The sequence below is a fragment of the Diadema antillarum genome, unplaced genomic scaffold, assembly GCF_040938485.1.
Source record: "Diadema antillarum isolate AM-2024a unplaced genomic scaffold, OU_Dant_1.0 seq00001236_RagTag, whole genome shotgun sequence".
In the NCBI taxonomy this organism is placed as follows: Eukaryota; Metazoa; Echinodermata; class Echinoidea; order Diadematoida; family Diadematidae; genus Diadema; species Diadema antillarum.
This window is the reverse complement of record NW_027272023.1, coordinates 80,219-102,588: the sequence shown is the minus strand read 5'-3', so window position 1 is coordinate 102,588 and position 22,370 is coordinate 80,219. Positions and strand designations below refer to the sequence as shown.

General features: G+C 40.6%; 1 protein-coding gene across 1 annotated transcript; it reads left to right on the top strand.

The window, feature by feature from the left end:
• The first annotated feature begins 1,565 nt into the window (after positions 1-1,565).
• LOC139745148 (inositol-3-phosphate synthase 1-A-like) lies at positions 1,566-19,424 on the top strand. The gene is made up of 8 exons (XM_071655563.1): positions 1,566-1,731; positions 5,537-5,698; positions 8,443-8,572; positions 10,060-10,457; positions 11,557-11,799; positions 12,497-12,770; positions 15,674-15,812; positions 19,148-19,424. Exons 1-8 carry the CDS (start codon positions 1,621-1,623, stop codon positions 19,422-19,424), a joined length of 1,734 nt encoding a protein of 577 aa, XP_071511664.1. The 5' UTR covers positions 1,566-1,620.
• Positions 19,425-22,370: the final 2,946 nt, after the last annotated feature.

The window sequence follows — 22,370 nt, the reverse complement described above, 5'->3', positions numbered from 1 at the left end:
TACAAGTAATATGACAATAAGTCTATGACCCATTATAAGTGTTTTCTTGAAAGTTCGCGTAGGTATTCATCAAACGTGATCTAAAATACACCTGTAGTGAGAGATCCCGTTTATCCGCCGTAACAATTTTGGTTGCTAGATTAGCACATGTATGTACGATCTGGAATATTCTGCAAACATATCAGTACCGGTGAAATAAACTTGACCTGCCACGAGTAAGTTCACGGGGGAAATTTCTATCACTTTGAGTTAGACAACCCAGACGACTGAAGCCCCAACAGACTTTTAGACTTGATCAGTGGGATCTTTACAAAACAATGCAAAACAGATCAATCATGATCACGTCCAAACACAACTTTAATGACTACAACTGTACTAGTAATTTCTCCAAGGGGACACTAATTCGTACACGTGTACGCTCGTCCGCTTCAGGATGAAGATAATAAACAGCTGGGTTACTGGTACGCATCTATTTAATAAAGGGGAAATACGTGTTTACAGAGGCCCTCCATTGTGAGTTTATCCTGAAAAGTACGATCACAAACTCACAGAACTCCGTTTTCCACTTTGTTTAATAATATTGACGCTATACCTACAAAATATGCATGGTAAAAGTAAGTTTTATGACAAATGTACGTTAGATTGTATTATGTCATACCCACTTATTCTTTTCCTCCCCATGCACATAATGAACTAACCCATGGTGCGACCCATGGACTGTTGCGTGCGCATGCGCACATTGGAAAAGGTCAATGAATGAAAACCACGATTTTCGCGTGGGTTTGTTCAGCGAGGGTTCAGCACATCGTGGGTAAAGGTTCCCTCCAGAGTCGAGTCTGCGCTCCGGCCGCCTCATCACCTGCCCTTGGCCCACGACCTAGCAAGCCCCATATTACATGCACAGCTGCTTGCTGCTCGCCCGGCATACGTGCTGCATTTATCTTCAGCAACACGCTAGAAAGCTCCTGAACGCTCTACCAACTCCGAGCGTGAAACACCTTTTTCGTTGTCATTGCCGGGTTGAAAAACAAATAACGTGACAGGAATCAGCTATATTCTCGCCCGCATGCAAGTACGGGACATACGGATTGGAGATATTCCTAGTGTAATGACGTGACTGATGAGTGATCAAATGAGGCGAGGTTTTCATTACCAACTGTAGACAGTAGTGTTAGTAGCGACTCCAACGCTGTGTATCTCATCTTCTCCAGCTTAGATCATATGATGAAGTATTACTGCTAATACTGTCTACAGTGTACAACGAATACCAATTGGCGTGATTATCTCTGAAATACTGATTAATTTATCATAAAAACCAAAAACGACCAGTCGATAATCCATCTGTTCGTCGCTGATTTACCGTACGTTACTGAGAACTCGAGCTCTACTTCTACCCGTTCGAGCTTCTGCTGTCATTCACTCATTGCAAACCGACAGAAATTCAGAATTGTGACGTGTCATATTATTAAATCTAGAGTCTTCTTGATGAGCGTTCACATCTGATACCACAAATTGCACTAATTCAAGCGGAAAGGTATCGTTTTTACCAATTTTCATCCCAACGGTAGTCATCCGTTTTGCAGTGACTGAGAGGAAGTGAAATTTTCAATATTTCCCGTCATGGCATCATTCACGGTAGACAGCCCTCGTGTACGATACACACCGAGTCACATCGAATCGAACTACGTGTACCAGACGACAAAAGTGGAGCAAAATGGCCATGTTGCCAAGGTATGTAGGGCCTACTTCTTCATTTTCCACTCCGACTGTTTGCTGTCATGTAGCTTTATCGGAACACTGTACTACACGACTTTATAGAGCACGCCTCGCCTTCGTAAATGGCCTGGCTGGGTACAAAACCTCGGGAGTTTACCTGACCGAGTATCGAGTACGGCTTTGCTCTACTCTTTCACTGCCTAACGTTAGTTAGGATCGCATAGTCTGGTTACCTTTATCCACATGCATACACACGCCACATGCACCACTGAAACACACTGACAACTTGGAAGTTGTATGGCTTCCCAAAATAGGGCAGGGTTTATACTGTCAATCACAGTAGGTTACAAATATCGTCGCACGTGGGTGAATGGGGATGGGGGAAGTCCCGAGTTTCTTCACAGTGGCGCCAAGTGCTCGACAGTCGAATTGAGGATTGTTCTTGTATGGTCTTTTTTTGCTATAATTTTCAAGATGGTGGGCTTTGAGTACCACTACCAGTTAGTTCTAGGGGGGCTTGCCCAAATCACTTGACAAGCGCTGTATGTATCAGTTGACAGTGAGTGGTAATGAATATTGTGTGGACTCTGCTATTAGTATTACTATTTATAGTATTAGGCTTTTTCCTTTTTTGCAAGATAAAATTTACCAAGAAACCACAATATGAAATAGTAAAACCTAAATATCAAATAGTAGTAATTTAGTACAGAGCATTGCCCCATTCTAAGAGGAATTCAAAGTTTGTTTGATGAAAATTGTATTTTGGGAATGGCCGAGACATCTAAAAACAAAGTAAAACAAAGTGATCATAATAAAGGTAGGTCCCACCTTTTATTGGGATTGCTCTTTACTGGATATCTCAGCCATTTCAAAACCAATTTTCATCAAATAATTAAAACATTGGAAATCTTCTTAGAATTTTAATACATGTTCTCTCACAAAACTATTTCATAAGAGGTTTCTCATTATCTCAACAAGAAATGTTAGAAACCTGCTGAAGTGAGGTCTCAGTCAAAACTATATGGTCACTTAAAGTTAGTTTTACGAGAAGTTCTGGACCAGTCAAAGTTATCAACAAACTAACTTTAGAGGGAAAAAAGAATTCAAGCTGTCAAGTGCAGTACGCATAGATGCCAAGTTAAAAAAAAAAAAAAAAAAAAATTACGAGTGAGATTTTCATTACTCAGCATCTCGGCGCGGGCACATGTGTGTGAGCGAGGGAGCAAAGCAACTGAGCGAAGGGAGGGTGTGGGAGGGGGTTGTCTGCCCTCCCATGGTTGGGAACTTTGTCAATTTTTAGCTCTTAATGGTGCAAGCTGGTGCATACTTTTAAATTTAAGTGACTGTTTTTTACTTATTTTGAAAGACAAAAGGGAAATACAGTGTATGCCTTTTGCAGAGACTCCAACCCAAAGTACCTTCTGATCTGGAGATTCTCCCGACTGAAACCCCGAGCAAACGGGAGACTCAAAGTTGATGTGCGCGAAGCGCGAACACCTAGCTCTCACTTTAATCCTGTATTATAAGCTATGCTCCCAATTCGTGAGAAAAATGGGTGTCATGCGTGAGATCGTGAGACAGACCTTAATGCTTGAGTCTCACTCACAATGCATGAGACTTGGTAGCTCTGAGTACATGTTACATTCTATGCATTTTATGTACGTGCCCTTGTGGAAATTCAATGAGAGTAGGTTAGACGAAAACAGATTTTAACATTTCTTTTTTTTTTTTTCAAAATAGTTCTTGAACGTGCAATTGATATGAATATTATTACCAGAATTACCTATAGGTAATTCTGGTAATCATAGATGATTATTATGCCCAGTTAGTCAAAGGCTTGATTTTTGCCTCACTACTTTCCATAATTATAATATATCTAGCATACATGTACATGTAGGCCTAATTATTGGAACTGCAGATTTTAAACTGCTGCATTGGCATTAAAAAGTTTGAAATTTCTAGTTTTTGTTTGTTGGTTTGATTTTGCTCTCTTTTTTTTTTTCAAAATGAAGCTATGCTCCAGTCCCAAATCCTATGATAGATCTATGGGCCTGTAAGACTGATCATTGTTTTTGTAGGTTTATTCAGCCAGGAATAAGAACATCATGGATATTCTCATTTTTCAATTTTTATGTTTTAACCATAAGTGGAAAGTGGTGAGGTAAAGACATCAGCACATTCATTATACAGGTACAATGTATTTTTGCATCAAATGTTAGAGAATTGACTTGCAAAAATTATTGGAAGCTTTGAAATGTCATAACATTGAAGTGTTCATCCAGTCGAGTTAACAAATTTTTACTGAGTAGGCCTACAATGTTGTGCTTGTAAAATTGTACTATTTCTTTTCGTATTGAATTTTGACAAATCTTTATGAAAGCAGTGTTCAAAATTAGTAGTCAACAGGATTCAGATAAGTTTGTCACACTGCACACAGCCAACTTTTCGCTATTGTGTGCTCTTGCATGATGTCTGCCTGTATGTGAAACATTTCACAGTCAACAATACACATAGCACCATTTTTATGACAAATTATATACAATGAAGACTGTAAAGGATGTATTTATAAATTAAAAGTATTTTAAAAGGAACAGGTAATTATGAATTTATTGTAGGCTACCCCTAGAGAGTATAGACCCCCCTATGAAATCTGTTTTCACACAAATGCTGTGATATTTTGTTATTTCCGTCATTACCGGTGAAAGTAACCTTGCATTTTGGTATCATTTGTTTGTGTTTTGAACATTTTTTTCTTCTTCTTCTTTAATAGGAATGAGACCATGTACAATGTAGATTATTAACATGGTACGTGTAGTATTGTAAGATCAATCACAGATATTTACAGTGTAAGGTATGGGAAGCCCACAGTTGTCAAAATTGCTCCTTTGTTTTATATTTGATATCAACTGTTTCAGGTTTGATATGTGAACAAGTTATCAAGGATAATGGAAGCGATATCATTAGTGCAGATTACAAAATGTATGTTGGCATAATAAAAAAAAAAACAAATGCCATGAAAACAAATGCCAGGACAGACAAAGTTTTTTTTTTTTTTTTTTTTGGTTAAAGTTTTTTTTTTTTCCTACTATCACAAGGTGAGAAAGATAAGCTGTCATAGATTACTTGTGAAAAACTTCACAAGTAGTCATCATTTTGAAGAGTACAAACCTATGTACATTGTATCTCAAAAGTGAAATAGTCTGACACAGTGTGCTATAAGAAGACTTAGAGGATACCTCCGGATGATTTTTCATTTTTTTTTTTACATTTGAACAACTATAAATTAGGTCTACTGAGGACAGAGTTTCAGAATTTGTGATAATTGATAAATAAATAAATTTACAACAAATTGCAATTAGAAGGAGGATGATGACATGGCAGAGTCACCATAAGAATGCATGAGTTGGGGCTCATGGAAGCAGAACAAAAGAAGAAGGCATGCATAGACAGGTGAACTCGCAAGCAAGCGGTATTGTGATGAAATTACACTGCTACATTTCTGAAATACGATTGTATGTGAACCTGCTATGTCATCATCCTTGTTCAGTGTAATTTGTTTAAGGTTTTTCAAAGTATTATTTCTCTGCTCAAAAACCGCAATAAATTCCATAAATCTATACATGGAGTTGTCGATTTATGTACTACATGATGTGAAATTATGAAAATTGTCTGGAATGTTCCGTTAATAGCATTTGAGAGTGCACCTCTGATTATTTTCTTGAAAAGCAAAAACAACAGCAACAGCAGCACACATTACAGTGATCATTTGAAGTCTGTTATTACATGTATTTACAACTCTTTTTTTTCCTTTTAATCCCAGGTCACACCAGTGGATGTCGAGATGAACTTTCGCACGGATCGACGCGTCCCCCGCCTCGGCGTCATGCTAGTTGGCTGGGGTGGTAACAACGGGTCGACCGTCACAGCGGCCGTTCTGGCGAACAAGCACAAAATGTCCTGGCGCACCAAAGAAGGCATGCGAGTATGTACCGGTACAGATTCAATTAAAGCAGAATCGTTGAAGGACTGAGGGCATTCTATCTGTGTGTGTGTGTGTTTTAAACTTTTAGCGATAGCGTGTAGCTTTGGTGTCTTTTGTTGTTGTTGTTGATGCCATTGTGTACAACTGTATGAGTACCCTGTTACCACCCCTGTTGGGTGTGCCCTTGCAATTGTGTGTTAGTGCACAATAAAATGTTTATAGACATAGACACAGTGTGGAGAGTAGTCTCTTGTAGCCAGTTGTTTTAGTTATTTGTAGGTACATTGTACTGAAATTTGCCTCATGCAAATCAAAGCCATGAAAAATTAAAAAACATATAAATCCAATTAAACAAAGATTTGTCATGCAGATACTTTCTAAATTCCTTCAATCCCAATGTACTGAATGTGTTTGACAATTACAATAACAGGGTAAATTTTTAGCATTTCCAACATTCTGCATTGCAAGAAACTGCATTTAGTATGTACTTTAATAATATGGGAAATCTGGAATGGAATCATAATACATTTTTATGTATAGGGAACCAGGTGCGGTCTATTGTCTCGTCTGAAATGCGTCATTCTTGCAACGTAGACATTGCTTCCTATTTTTCCCTCTCCATCATGCGTGAATAAGGAGTGTGTGATCAAAGTTGGGATAATGTCATAAAATGTTTAGGCTGTATTGCAGGCGGCCTTCAGTTTGTTTTTCACATTAGATTGACATACAGTGTATCTACCAGACTGTAACTCACCAAGACCCCGTTTACAGTGCGAGCCTCGGCCGCGGCCGAGCCCGCCTTCATTTCAGTGTAAACGCGCAAAAGGCCACATGCGAGGCCAAAATTGGCTGCGCATTTGGACACGCTCTGGAGGTGGTCTCGGCCACGGCCGAGCCGCGGCCGAGCCCGGCCTTTTCTCAGTGTAAACGTAAACTGGGCCAAATGCGCGGCCAATTTTAGTCTGGTTTCCAAACCCTCTGCCTGTACTATTTCACTATTCAGGATATTAACCACCTCAACGTCAAAAACTAGTATAGTTTAAGGTGGTTTTGTCCTGCAAAGGCCTTTGCCCGAACGGCGACTTCGTCGCCACGGAATCCAGTTGGCAAAGGGTCTGAAAATCGAGACTATACCAAATTACGTTTGTTTACAAGCAGAGCGCCACTACGACAAAATATTGAAAGGTTTGAATTAAAAGCGCGGCCAAGCCCGGCAGTATAAACGGACAAAATTGCGGGGCTCGGCCCCGCAATTGAGGCTGGGCTCGGCCGCGGCTCGGCCCAGCCCCGCACTATAAACGGGGTCCAAGAGGCTGCTTGAAATATATGTCTAGAAGAGTTTCAGCTTGACTTCCACACGAGTGGATGATTGTCAGTTGTCTTTCTGGTGTCTGATATCTGGTTGTGTGATACACCTGTACAAAGCATTTACATTTCTCTTCAAAAGACAGTTTCCAAATCTTCACTCTAGGTTCAGTTTTACCTTTGGGAACAGTGATTTTGAAAATGTGCAAGATATCACATTTGATGAATATGTGTACAACTGTAGGTCTGTTGTATCACAAAACATCTTACCATACAAAATTTTTGCAATAAAGCCTAAAATATAAGGAGATATAATCAGTATTTTTCTCAATAAACCATAACTGTAAAAATGGTGTAATCTGGAAGTGTTCTTATTATAACTATTGTTCACATTTTGTGTATAACTGGTTAACAATTTACTGAACATCGATTTATTTAGACGGTGACATATTCAAATTTTTAAAGTGGTTGTTTCCACCCCTAACTCACATTTAAACCACTAATGCTGGGTTTTTGTTTCATCTGCAAATGGTAAATTATGCCTTTAAGGTCGGTGCTCTACAATGCACTTCAACCCACCTTTACCTTGAGACTTGTATGCGTTGCTGTATCGAGCGTGACATCTCTCATGAAGCAAGACTTTTCTTCTCCCACTAACAAATATGTTTAACAGAAGAAGAATAGAAGCATTCACACATGTATACTGGTTCATTTGATTTGATTTGATGATTTGATATGATATGATATGATATGATATATGATATGATATGATATGATATATGATATGACATGATATGATATGATATGATATATGATATGATATGATATATGATATGACATGATATGATATGATATGATATGATATGATATGCCATGATATGATATGATATGATATGATATATGATATGACATGATATGATATGATATGATATGATATGATATGATATGATATGCCATGATATGATATGATATGATATGATACGTGGATAGAGTTGATTTATTGATTCCTACTTTGTTGTTATACATGTGTACACACATTTTTGATTACTGGTAGACAAAGTTGATCTCAGATCGCAAAAATAGCAAGAATCTATTTACATGCCCCAGAAAACCTCTTTAAACTGATTTTGTGAGTGACTGTAACCCTTTTAGTTATTTTTTTTTTTACTGCTATATATATATATATACCGTAGGAGAACTTCTGCCTGCTAGCCAGTGATTGTTGTGATCCCTCCCAGCAGGAGGCATTGCATATTTAGTCAAATTGGTGATCGACCATCAAATTTATGTCAAAATGCAACTGATCGATCAGTTGCAATGTTAAATAATTTGACACACACACACACACAAATCATATTTTTGGACCTGTGTATGTTTTAGCAAGGAACATGTTTTGACGGATGTATTGTGTATCCATCGCTTCTTTTGTTAAAACACAGCATGCAGACTACTTCGGATCAGTCACTCAGGCGTCTACCGTCAATCTGGGCTCTGGACCTCAAGGAGATTTCAACATCCCTCTGAAGGACGTACTGCCGATGGTTGACCCCAATGACATCGTATTTGATGGTGAGGGACGATGTCTCGAATGATTTCAGTACTGTCATTCAATTTAAAGGGTGTGTACAGTTCTGGTCGAAGTGAAAATTTAGCCTTTAACATTTTACAAGATATTCAGAAACCACTCTATGAGATGTCAAAGAGCATACAATTCTAAGGGGTATCAAAAGTTTATTTGATGAGAATCGGTTTTGAAATGGCTGAGATATCCAAAAAACAAGGTGAAACAAAGAGATCCTAATAAAAGTGGCATGTCGCCTTTTAGTATCATCACTTTTTTGGATATATCTCAGCCATTTGAAAATCAATTTTCATCAAATAAATGTTGAGTCCTTCTTAAAATTACATGCTTTTTCATATTTCATATGAGATTTCTCATTATCTCACTTAGGAATGTTCAAAACATGAATCGCCACCTCAACCAGTACTGTACAGTCCCTTTAAGTATGAATCAAGAAACTACATTATTACGCTGGCTTTCAATGTAGTTTAATGAAATGAAAGGCCTATGACTATTTCAAATGTTTGGCATGTATTTTTACAGTAATCGTTTGGGGAAAACATCAAAAGTTACAACTGCAAACGAGTTGATACCTGATGTTTCCTTGATTATCTTGAGAGGGTAGATGTTGGTGAGGGTTAGTAACAACAACAACAAGTACAATGTGTAAGTGTCACACTGTAATACCTCCTGTGTTTGAATGCAGTGTGTGTAGATCTGCCTAGTACTCAAGACACGCAAATTATTGACTATTATATACCTCATTTCTAGAATCCTCTCATCTGATTGGTTAAAAGGGGAGTCATGAAAATAACTGTGCCCTATTTTTGAGTTACTGTGACCGGGGCCCGGGCACAGTTAGTAAACAGGTTTTAGAGAGAGTCGCGACCCCGTACACGTAGATCGCTCATATGTACGCACCAATGATACGACCGCCGCGCATTCAATCAGCGTGCTGTAAAAGAGACTAGCGGACTAGTTTGGAGACAATCGCAATTAACCCTGTAGTACATGTAACGTACACTGCACACATCACTGTACGCACCAAAGATACGACCACCGCGCTGTCGATCAGCATTGATTACGAGTGCTGTAAAAGAGACTAGAATCTATATTTTCGGTATCTATATTTCAGAATCTATATTTTCGGTATATAAAACAAATAATGACTGCTTGATATTCGGGGTACAGTTAAAATTATGTAGGCCCTCGGTGATGTGAAAACCGTAACCATGCCCTCAGCTTCGCTTCGGGAATAGTTACGGTTTTCTCATCACCTTGGGCCCATAATTTTAACTGTGCCCCTCATAGCAGTCATTATTTGTATACTAGTAGTCGATGAAACCAGAACAGGCTTGCATATTGGTATGATTAGTTTTTCAGGTCCCAGTGTGAAAAAAAGAAAGAAAGAAAGACAAGCCAACAAAGAAACATGTTGCCTTGGAATATAGCCATGAATTAAGGTTGCATTCTTCACACCCTTTCCCCAATGCAGGCTGGGACATTTCTTCCATGAACCTGGCTGACGCCATGGAGCGGGCCCAGGTACTAGACTGGAACCTTCAGGAGAAGCTCCGCCCCCACATGGAGACGCTCCGGCCCCGCCCCTCCATCTACATCCCAGATTTTATCGCGGCCAATCAGGCTGACCGCGCAGACAACGTCCTGTCGGGGACCAAGGCCGAACTCGTTGAGAAGATCCGGGCGGACATCCGCGACTTCCGCGCCCGGGTGGACAAGGTGATCGTCCTGTGGACGGCAAACACGGAGCGATTCTGCGACGTGACCGAGGGGCTGAATGGCACGGAGTGCAACCTCCTGAGGGCAATCAAGGAGAACGCTGCTGAGGTTTCGCCATCAACGCTCTTTGCAGTGGCTTCTATTCTGGAAGGAGTGAGTTTTTAAAAGTGTAATCTACCATTTGAAGATGAAACAAAAACCCAGCTTAAGCGCTTCAAAATAGTTCTAAAATGTGAGTTAGGGATAGAAACAACCAATGTAAAAATATGAATCAGTGTAATCAATGTTAAGTATTGTTAAATGAGGAAAATGTGAGCAATAGCTATAATAAAAATGTTTCTGGACTTAACTGTCTACAGTTGTGGTTTATTGAGAAAAAATAGTGATATCTCCTTGTATTTTGGGCTTCATTGCAAAATTTTTATATGGTAGGATGTTTTGTGAAACAACTGACCTACACATGTTCATCAAATGTGATATATCAAACATCTTTTTTTTTAATCACTGCTCCCAATGGTAAACAGTACCTTTAAGAGATAAGAACCTCATCATTCTTGTTACTGTTCTGAATGTATAGATTTGTTTTGCCACCTACACTTGTACCTGTTATTAGGTGCCTACTGCAAATTTCTATGCTTGAAAGTGTAATACATCTCACCAAATATCCTATTGTTACTTGACCTGGTACAATGTTTAATTGTAAAACAGAAGATATTTAGCAGTGGATGTACATTGTACTGATAACATGCTGATGTGATTTTGTGGTCAGTATACAACATTGCAGCACGTCATACATCTCTTTAGTAAAATTCTTAGCTGTATTGTGTCATGCTGTTAAAATTCAAGGAAATCTTATTATAATGCTGACCTGAAAACCCTTGGCAACCACTTATTTACATCAGGGCCCCATTTTATCAAAAGATATAATCGATTGTAAATTCCCTTACCACCCCAATCTGCCATAGACTTGTGATGGAAATCAACAGATTATAATCAAATGTAACTCGTCATAAAACAGGGCCCTGGTTTCTCACTATATCGGGGTACAAAGATAAATTATGAGTTGGGACTTGCAAAATCAGTGCGTTATGAGAGTATTGTTTGTTTGTTTATTTCTTTCTTTTTATATGAAGCCAGCTTGAGGCCATTCACTTTCATTCAGACAGTGAGGCTTAGTTGGAACGTGTAGTGTAATTTTAGCGCCTTGCTATTACAACGTGTGCTGCTTCATTTCATTTGCCCATGTGTACAGGTGGCGTACATAAACGGCTCGCCGCAGAACACCTTTGTGCCGGGCGTGATCGAGCTCGCGGAGAGCCGTGGCGTCATGATCGGGGGCGACGACTTCAAGTCGGGCCAGACCAAGATCAAGTCGGTCCTGGTCGACTTCCTTGTCAATGCCGGCATCAAGCCCGTCTCCATCGTCAGCTACAATCACCTCGGCAACAACGATGGCAAGAACCTGTCGGCACCCAAGCAGTTTAGATCAAAAGAGGTACGTGCCAACCTTCAAGGCAAGTAGAAAATTAGAACGTGCACTAGTTTTGTAAATTTCATCCAAACTTGTGGTAATGTGCTGCTCTGTATCTCCAATCAGATGAGGTTGCCTGTTGCAGAAAATGAAAGGAATAACAACAACAACTTTGTGATTTCTAATTAGATATTTTCTAAATCAAAGTTCAGGAATAGTAATAATTTATGCCTTTGATTAATGTATGAAGATAGTGTTAAGCAAAGTGTGCAGTGTGACAGATCTTAGCTGTATGGTCATTTGCACTGTAGATACTACCAGATTCTCAGATGTTGTATGAATATAAAGTTGTAGGAATGAAAAATGCTGTGACTTATAATATTCATAAATTATATTGTCAGAATCAAACATTCTTATCATTCATTCCATAGTGCATTGGTGTTCATTCAGCGATCTCCAGACAGTCTTAGCAGTTACTCTCGAACATTTTCACGCTGTACTTGAAATATTTTCTTGCGTTTCATAATCAGAGTATATCTCGGCAAGTTTAGCAGTTTCTGATATTCAACTACCTTTGATAGTGATAAAGTGTCTTTGGCATTCATGCAGTACTACATGCATTACTTTTTAATGGCTAAGACAATAACACTGCCTATTAGCTCTGAAAAGAGGCAATCTTTAAACAATTCATGTTCTTCAATGATTTACGGTTTTCCTGCAGATTTCCAAATCAAACGTTGTCGACGACATGGTGGAGTCCAATGCCATTCTATATCCCGACGGGAAAAAGCCCGACCACTGCGTTGTCATCAAGTACGTACCATATGTCGCAGACAGCAAGAGGGCGCTAGACGAGTACACTTCAGAGATCATGATGGGCGGCAAGAACACCATCTCTCTCCACAACACCTGTGAGGATTCCCTGCTGGCCAGTCCCATCATTCTAGACCTCGTCATCTTGACGGAGCTCTGTCAGAGGATAGAGTTCAAGGCTGGTGAGTTTCACATTCACTCTTTCCTCTTCTTTGTCCTCCTCTTCTTCTTCTTCTTCTTCTTCCTTTTCTTCCTTTTCTTCCTCTTCTTCTTCCTTTTCTTCATCCTTTTTTCTTCTTCCTTTTTTCTTCCTTTTCTTCCTCCTCCTCTTCTTCTTCTTCTTCCTTTTCTTCCTCTTCTTCCTTTTTTCTTCTTCTTCCTTTTTTCTTCTTCTTCCTTTTTTCTTCTTCTTCCTTTTCTTTCTCCTCCTTCTTCTTCTTCCTTTTATTCTTCCTTTTCTTTATCCTCCTCTTCTTCTTCTTCCTTTCTTCCTTTTCTTCTTCTTCTTCTTCCTTTTTTCTTCTTCCTCTTCTTCTTCCTTTTTAGCTCACCTGAGCCAAAGGCTCAAGTGAGCTATTGCGATCGCCCTTCGTCCGGCGTCCGTCGTGCGTCGTGCGTCGTGCGTCGTCCGTCGTCCGTCGTCCGTCGTCCGTCGTGCGTCGTGCGTAAACTTTTTACATTTTCATCTTCTTCTTGAAAACCCCAAGACTGATTTTCATCAAACTTGGCAGGTAGCATCCCTAGGGGGTTAGGAACTCAATTTGTTAAAATGGGCACCATGCCCCACCCAGGGGGCCCCCAGGGGGGCCCAAACCCCCCAAAATTAAGGAATCTGTCAAAATCTTCTTCTCTAGAACCAGAAGTGATAGAGCTAAGTTAGTACTATGGGTTAGTACATTGATGATTGTAGTTTCAAGTTTGTTCATGGCAGAATCAGGGGTGCCCCCCTTGGGACCCAGGGGAGGGCGGTGGGGAGGGGTTCTAAAGGGGCCTAAATTGTACATTTTCATCTTCTTCTTGAGAATCCCATGACCCATTTTCACCAAACTTGGCAGGTAGCATCCCTAGGGGGTTAGGAACTCAATTTGTTAAAATGGGCACCATGCCCCACCCAGGGGGCCCCCAGGGGGCCCAAACGCCCCAAAATTAAGGAATCTGTCAAAATTTTCTTCTCTAGAACCAGAAGTGATAGAGCTAAGTTAATACTATGAGTTTGTACATTGATGACTGCAGTTTCAAGTTTGTTCATGGCAGAATCAGGGGTGCCTCCCTTGGGACCCAGGGGAGGGGGTGAGGTGGGGTCCTAATAGGGCCTAAATTGTACATTTTTATCTTCTTCTTGAGAACCCCATGACCCATTTTCACCAAACTTGGCAGGTAGCATCCCTAGGGGGTTAGGATCTCAATTTGTTCAAATGGGCACCATGCCCCACCCAGGGGGCCCCAAGGGGGGCCCAAACCTTCAAAATGAAGGAATCTTTAAAAATCTTCTCTAGAATCAGAAGTTATAGAGCTAAGATAATACTATGAGTGAGTACATTAATGACTGTAGTTTCAAGTTTGTTCATAGGAGATCCAGGGGTGCCCCTCTTGGGGGCAGTGGGGGGGGGGGGGGGGGGGGGGTTGGTTGGGAAGGTCAAAATGGGGGCCTGAATTGTACATTTTCATCTTCTTCCTGAAAACCTCATGATGTATTTTCGTCAGACTTGGCAGGTAGCATCCCTAGGGGCTCAGGATCTCAATTTATGAAAATGGGCACGATGCCCCACCCAGAGGGCCCCAGGGGGCCCCAATCTCCCCAAATTAAGGAATCTTAAAAAACTTGGGCCCTTATTGTACATTTTCATCTTCTACTTGAGAATGCCTGGTCAAATTGTAGTAGAGCTGTGAATGATTTAGATTAGTGACTGCGTGAAAGGTGAACTTGCGATACTCAGGTGAGCGCTAGACCCGCGGGTCTCTTGTTTCTTCTTCCTTTTCTTTCTCCTCCTTCTTCTTCTTCCTTTTCTTCCTTTTCTTCCTCTTCTTCTTCCTTTTCTTCTTCCTTTTTTCTTCTTCCTTTTTTCTTCTTCTTCCTTTCTTCCTCCTCCTCCTCCTCCTCTTCTTCTTCTTCTTCCTTTTCTTCTTCTTCCTTTTTTTCTTCTTCTTCCTTTTTCTTCCTCCTCCTCTTCTTCTTCTTTGTTTCTTCTTCTATTTATAGTGTATCCTTTCAGGCACTAAAGATCCGTTACACTGCAGAGTGGTGCACATACACCAGTCAGATTATGGCTTTGTTTGATCGCTCAAAAGTGAACCAAATTGATTCAGTGTAATGTGCACCATACCATACATGCACCATCTCAGATTGGAAGCATTCAACTCTGGATATAATGACTTGCTCTTCCGACGATTACTCCCGTGGGACCGGTCATTTTCTCCAAGGACTTGGAGTTAGGGTTAGGGTTGTGATAGGGTTTTAGGTTAAGATTGATGTTAGGATTAGGGTTGCGGGTTGTGCTTGTTGGTAGAATTTATGTTTGGCTTAGCGTGGAGATATTTCATGGGAGCAGTTGTTGCAGGAGCATATGTCTTAGAACCGTGGAGATAGCGTACTGCCTGAGTTACTTTGGGACTTGAGTCAGAGTGGTCACACTTTTTGTAGTAACAGGGTCAAGTGCCTGGCTAGACTTCCTGCACTACAGACAGGTGCGCTTTATTATAATGTAGAGTGCTTTACGCGCATCATTCTCATGTCACTTTCTGGTACAGTTTCGATATATTTTTGGAGCACAGCGAGAAGTGGTCCACTTTTTACTTGGTATAGAATGGTATGGCACACTTCAGGAACATTCAAGCACTCCTCTGGTGGAGGTTTGATACGGTACAGTGTGCTTTAGGAAAGCGTTTGAATGCACCCTGTGAGTGCAGATTAAGGTTTTCATTGCACATAAAAATACACATAGTCATATCGTTCTTTATTGTGATTGAGATATTCAAATGTTTGATTAAATGGCCCATTTGCCAGGTATTTAGTCTAAGTAAGGGTTGATATTAAATGTGGTGTGGGTTTTATTTCTTTCTTTTTTTCATTTTCTTTCCTGTCCAGAGAGTCACCCAGAATACCAAAAGTTCAATAGTGTTTTGTCCATCCTGAGCTACCTGTGTAAAGCACCACTGGTACCTCAAGGTACACCAGTCATCAACGCCCTCTTCAAACAAAGAGCTTGCATCGAAAACATCTTCAGGTAAGATACTGAAGTGCAGTAGCTGTTTAAGCTTTATTATACCCCCGCCAAACGAAGTTTGAAGGGGGTATATAGGAATCAGCGGACGGTCGGTCGGGCGGTCGGGCGGTCGGTCGGGCGGTCGGTCGGGCGGTCGGGCGGTCGGTCCGTTGCAAATCTTGCGTCGCGAACTACTTCCTCAGTTTTCAACCGATTCCCATAAAACTTGGCACAGATGTGTGCCTTGGGTGGTAGATGTGCAAGACATATTTTTTGACAGTACCCAAAAGTACGTTGCCATGGTAACGGCATATTATGGGCAAAAATGGGTACAAATCTTGCGTCGCGAACTCCTCCCACAGTTTTTGATCAATTTTTATGAAATTAGGTACAGATGTTCATCTGAATATGTTAATATGCAAGACACATATTTCCGCAGTGGCAAAAAGTGCGTTGCCATGGTAACGGCATGTTATTGGTAAAATATAGGGCAAAATGCTTCATGGCAAAACTGCTTCATCAGTGTTCTTCCAATTCTCATGGAATTCATATTGAATGTTTGTCTTAGGATATAGGTCAGCATGACACATTTCTTGACAGTGACAAAAAGTATGTTGCCATGGTAACAACTCACATATTATGAGCCAAAATGATGGAAAATTTTGTGTTGCAAACTACTTCCTCAGTTTTTGCCCAATTTCCATGAAACTTGGTACAGATGTGTGCCTTTGGTTGTAGATGTGCAAGACGCATTTTTCGACAGTACCTGAAAGTACGTTGCCATGGTAATGGCATATCAATGGCAGAAGATCAAGGAAAGATCTTGCGGATTTAACTACTTCCTCAGTTTTTTGACCAAAGCTTATGAAATGTTGTTTTGACCAAAGCTTATAAAATGTTGTTTGGTGGGGGTATAACCAGTCGCTGTAGCGACATTTCTAGTTTTTTTTTCTATCCATATAAAAGTTGGTAAAGTGAGGATGGATGTGAAATAAATGGAATGTTTATAAAGTAGAATATCTGTAAAAGCACTTAGAGAGCGCAGACCTCTGCCAAGCAGCTCATTTCTACCCATGCACGCATGCTGAAAATGGCCCAATTTCCCAATGATAAAGACATTTTGTGTTTACCTCATCAGCTACCTGCTGCGCGGCTCCTCGAGCAGAGCACACGCTTTAGTGCACTTTGCAAACCTCAAAGACACACAGCTTGAACTCACAAGTTCATTGATGCTTTTTGCCAAAAGAGAAGAAGATCCTTCAAAAACTCGTAAAATTTCCCCAGGTCACTACAGTGGAAACTTGATATAACGAGATGGTCGGGACCGAGTCGTTTTCCTCGTTATAGCCGATATCCCGTTATATCAGTAGGCATAAAAGAAAGCATAACATAAAGACATTAATTTGCACATGTGGGACTACCCATCATATTTCAATCAATACTGATAACTTGGTAATGTGTGTGAGGTAATAAGTCACCTTTATGGGTAAGAAGATGTTTTTTTCGCCAGTGAAATCCGACATCAAGAATGTTTTTCTTATCAATTGTAGATGTTTGAATTTGTAAATCTATATAGCTTGTGATTGTGTGAAGATAGTCTGTGGATTGGTGTGTGGTTACGATATGGGTGTGTATTGTGTGTGGAAAGCTTGAATATGGTCTGCACAATGCTGTGTGTGTGAGTGACACATTCTGTATGTACATTATGACTGTGTGTGTGTGAAGATGGGGAATTCCCTACGTAGAAAGCCAATCACAGCATCAGATTGCCTCACACTTGCTAAACGTCATGATGATGTCATGTATACGGCCGTCCCACCACATTTTCTGCATGTATCAGTGCGCCCACACACACACACATACACGTACAACATGCGGTCCTAGCTGTAGAGTGAACTGAAGAAAATAATGTGTGTACAAGACAGTTTTTGGCGCATCGAGCTTTACAATCTCGGAACATGATAGCACAGGCGAAGTAAAGCTTTACCCAAAGACATTTTGCTGTACCTCGCTATATCAGGTCTGATTGGCTATGTTTTTCTTTGTTTGGAAATCACAAAATTTATCTCGTTATAGCAGTTATTTCGTTATAGCCAATCTCGCTATAAGAGTAGCATTTTACATAGACTTGTGTGGAAGGAAATTTGGGACCGGGAAAATTACCTCGTAATAACCGATATCTCGTTATAGCAGTGTTCGTTATACCGAGTTTCCCCTGTACCAAAATTTAATCATGTGTTCCTTGTGTCGTTATAAACTTACATGTAAGTTTCATCCAAATCTGTTCTCAACTTTTGAGTTAGTTTGAGACAAACAAACAAAGTAACCACTGCCAACAAAACGTAACCACCTTGACGGAGGTAATGATACATCTAGGGTGGACTCTTCAGGGTAAGCAAACCTTGTCCCTATCAATATTAACCTGTTGAGGACGAGTCCCCAGTAAGATCGGGCAAGTGTCTTATTGGAAATGTGTGTTGTAGCATAATCAGTACGTCCTTAATGGGTTAACCCTTTAGCACACCACACATTACATGACGTTGCCATGATTCACTAGGCATGTGAGCTAGCAAACTGAAGAGTGACATCTCCAGCCTTGTCCACTTCCAGTCGTGTGACTGGGTTGCAATGCCAGTTCAGAGATTTGACATGTTATATTTCCACGACCACAGAGACCCCAACTCTCCCGTTTTCGACGGGAGATCTCCCGCCGAAAGCCCATTTTTGCACAATCTCCCGTTCTCCCGTTTGAGATTTGATTTCTCCCGCCCTGGCTCTGTCTCCCGGTGGAAAGGATTTCTTAATTATTTCTATCGTATGTTGAAAAAAAAAGCCATAGATAGCACCAGAGAACATCTAGAATCCTAGGAACTTCGCGCTTCTCACACATCAACTTGGAGTCTCCCGTTTGCTAGGGGTTTCGGGCGGGAGAATCTCCAGATCAGAAGGTGCTTGGGGTTGGAGTCTCTGCGACCAATCGTAGACTTTCAGCTATGTACCCTACAGTAAATTTAGTGATGCCAGAGCAGTCGTTAGCATACCCTGTGTAGTCTGATCGCATAGTGTTTGGTGTCGAGTGGTGAGACTGGATGAATGACATGGCTTGCCTCCACAGTTTATGCGTCCAATTTTCGAGTTGGCCGGACTCTCTTTATATACGGCACTGATAGCGCCCACAGGATTATGTAATGTGCGGTGAGCTTCACTCTGCTTCACTTTCCAGTCGGCATAAAGATCTTGAAAGTAAATGTCAGTAAAGGGAGATTACTGAATGTAACAAGGTTCTGTTGTATATATCTCTGTTTCCATTCTTGTGGGGCTTTCACTTCTCAATTTTCTTGTGCTCGTTCCCTCAGAGCGTGCATCGGGCTGCCGCCACAGAACAACATGCTGCTCGAACACAAGCTGAGCGCTCCGCACACGATACCCGAGCTGGCGTCCCTGCGGACGAGGGCTGTCGCTGTCAATGGCAACGGATACCACAACGGAGTGGACGATGCTTCGAACGGGCAGGTGGCGAGCAAGAAGAGCAAGCTGGCGACGACGACAACGACGACGACGACAACGACGACGACGAACGGGGACAGTGAGCTGCGGAGAGAACATGTACCAGATGTGATGGAGATTCACTGATCCTTGGCTTAGGGTATCTTTGCTTTTAAAGGCACATAGACCCGGTAGTTGTAGGGGGCGCTGTTGGATGATAGTGCCGATCACCTTTGGCATTGATACGAAGATTGCAGAAGTTGAGCTGTCATCAAGAGTAAAGCGCGTAGGTGTTGCTAGGTAACGTTGCCTTCGTTGTCTTCTCTGCGCATCACGCAGTCTGTAGTGATGCCAGGGTGCGTGCTTATGTGCTTCTTTATGACATCACAAAAGAATTTTGCTAAAGCTGTCATCCCCCTCAGCCGGATCATGAGCCGAACTGTGATCGGACCACTGACTACAGTGGATCGGACTTCTTTGGACTCATGGAAATGGGTCATAGCGTAAGCGCTAATTAATAAAGAGGAGATGATAGCATACTGTAGGTCTCTGTATGAAGCTTGCGTGCCGTGCGCCCGCGTACGCATTCGACTAAACCACCGGGTCCATGTGCCTTTAATAGGCTTGTCCTCTCCCTTCCCTGTACTCTCCCCTTGGCCCTCTCTCCAGTACCTCCTTAACCCTCAACATGCCATGTGTACCACACTCTGCTGGAGTTCCATGTTTATAATACAGCCACAGAGCGGATTGTCACGCTTGTGTTTTCATGCAGTCGCCATGCAATTATTGTCTGTACCAATTGATCTTTGCAGGTTTCATTGTCGCTATTGGCAATTCCATCATGTAGGTAGACCCTCAAGTTATCGTTCTACCTGTTTTGCCTGTTAGTAGCCACTTTTCCAAGCAAATGTGAACAAATTTTGCACCTGTGAATTATCAACACGGCATTAACTGAAGTCCCGTGAGCACATTAAGATAGATCCCCTTCTTCTCTCATTTTTGGGGATGATTTCTACTATTTTTACGTCTCCCATGATATCTTTTTTGTATTCAGGAATCTCTCCCCTCTTAGTGACTGTAAATGATATTTTTGTACAAAATATCGTATGCTGTTTTATATTTATGTGAATAATATTATGTTAACATTGAGGTGACATGTTTTGCAGTATATTAGGTATTGGTATTGTCATGAAGAAGATAAAATAGAGTTAATATGTCTGTACTGGTTGCTTATGTCCATCTATGTGAGTGATATAGGTCCAAATATCTGGAACCATAGGACATTTGGACTGTAGTGAGATATGTCCTACTGTAAAAGTGGAACTTTTCACTGTGTGCAAATTTTTTGTGCATTGGGCGCAACCAGAAACTATTGCATAAATAGAAGCAGAGAAACTTTTTTTGCTTGCCATAATATTTTAACAGTAATTAATATATGTCGTGATTCTACAAAATTAAATTTAAAAAAAATGAAATTCATCTTACCTGGCCGGGCAGAAAAAATTTCTCACACGAAAATATCCACTTGTACCATATTTGTCTTAACGTGATCTGAGAGGAATAAGAAAAGTTGTGGTTTGATGAAAGATGAACATTTCAACATTTTAATGGCCAAACTTCTTGCTATGAGTTCTCCTTTTATTCATGACAGTGAAGGGGTTTTTGATGTGTTTGTTTGTTTGTTTGTTTGTTTGTATGTTTACTTTTGAACATTCTCTTGTCTGAGCTACCTTGGGAAGTTTGGACAGAAGTGGAGCTGGGTTTTGGTTTCATTCCCAAGTATATCTCTCTCACTCTCTCTATATATTTCTGTTTGTCTGTCTGTCTGTCTCTCTCTCTCTCTCTCTTTGACTTTCCATATTATGTAGCTTCATTGTTTTGTTTGCTTTTACTGATTTTGCACAAATACCGCCTACGTTATGTATGACATCATTAACTCTTTGTGTGCCACGTCTGACTCTGTTGACGGCGTGCCAACTTCGCATATTCTGCTCAACAAACAAAGCCGCCAAGACCGATCGATAAACCGCTAATTACTCCTAATCCCGCGGCACGATGAAAGCGTTTCACGTGCTTTTGTTCCTCTCATATACGGCTTGCATTCTATGTGGTGATCGACTATCAAGCGATGTTTCCAACTAGATTTGCTTGTACATTCTAAGTTTCTGTCACGGTTTTATGTGCAAAAGTCGTGCCTTTACAGTAATGTCGCATTTGGTCATTCAAAAGAAAAATGGAAAATAGGGTCGTCATACAACTTATATGGAAACAAAGCTTTGCATTCCTCTTTAACTTTGCCTACTATTATGCCCGTCTTAGCAGAAATTTGTAGAAGTTATACAAATTGGAAAAACATAATTCTTTCTCGAAGCATGAATATGTTCGTGTCTCAGAATAACGTGGCACACAGGGGGTTTCCACCATGGCACATAAAGAGTTAATACAACGTGATTGAATGTGCTGCATTATAGAGTATAAAAATGGGTTTATCACGAAAATTTGATTTGCTGTGTCTAGATGTGTATCCCAAGTATAACATGGTTACCAAGTGTCATATTCACAGATATTCCGGCTACGTGATGTTGTTAAAAAAACAGTTTCCATGGCGATGAATGGCTACATCATCCTTCAATGCTTTATAATAAATTGTCAGCAAAAACCGAAAAATTCATGTCAACTTTAATATGGAAAAAAAAGACAAAGCAAAGCAGGTCAAGGTCCCTGTTTCATAAAACTTATCAGTGACAAGTTGTTACAGTTGTGACAAGCCACTGAAATCCTTGCATCTGATTGGCTGAGAGCAAATTTGTCATAGATATGTGGCAGTTGTCACTGATAACGAAACAGGTTTTATGAAATGGTTTTATAAAACGGTTTTATGAAACGGGGCCCAGGATAGAGGAATATTTGCAGCTTGTTGAAATGTTTTCATTCTATATTATAAAGTTTATTAGGAACTATGATATGTGCAACAAAATTCTGAACGACTCCTAGTTCTCTTTGGTAGAGTTTATAGCACTTGTCACAGAAATAATCTTGTCTGAAGTCATTGTATATCATGTGTAGAGGTGTTCTAGTAGACATAATAGTATT

What these genes read in the sequence shown, in the direction of transcription:
- LOC139745148 (XM_071655563.1), top strand. Translation starts at nt 1,621, where the DNA reads ATGGCATCATTCACGGTAGACAGCCCTCGTGTACGATACACACCGAGT. An exon ending in AAAATGGCCATGTTGCCAAG is followed by an intron (nt 1,732 to 5,536) that starts GTATGTAGGGCC and finishes TTTTAATCCCAG; the next exon opens with GTCACACCAGTGGATGTCGA. An exon ending in TGCATCGAAAACATCTTCAG is followed by an intron (nt 15,813 to 19,147) that starts GTAAGATACTGA and finishes TCGTTCCCTCAG; the next exon opens with AGCGTGCATCGGGCTGCCGC.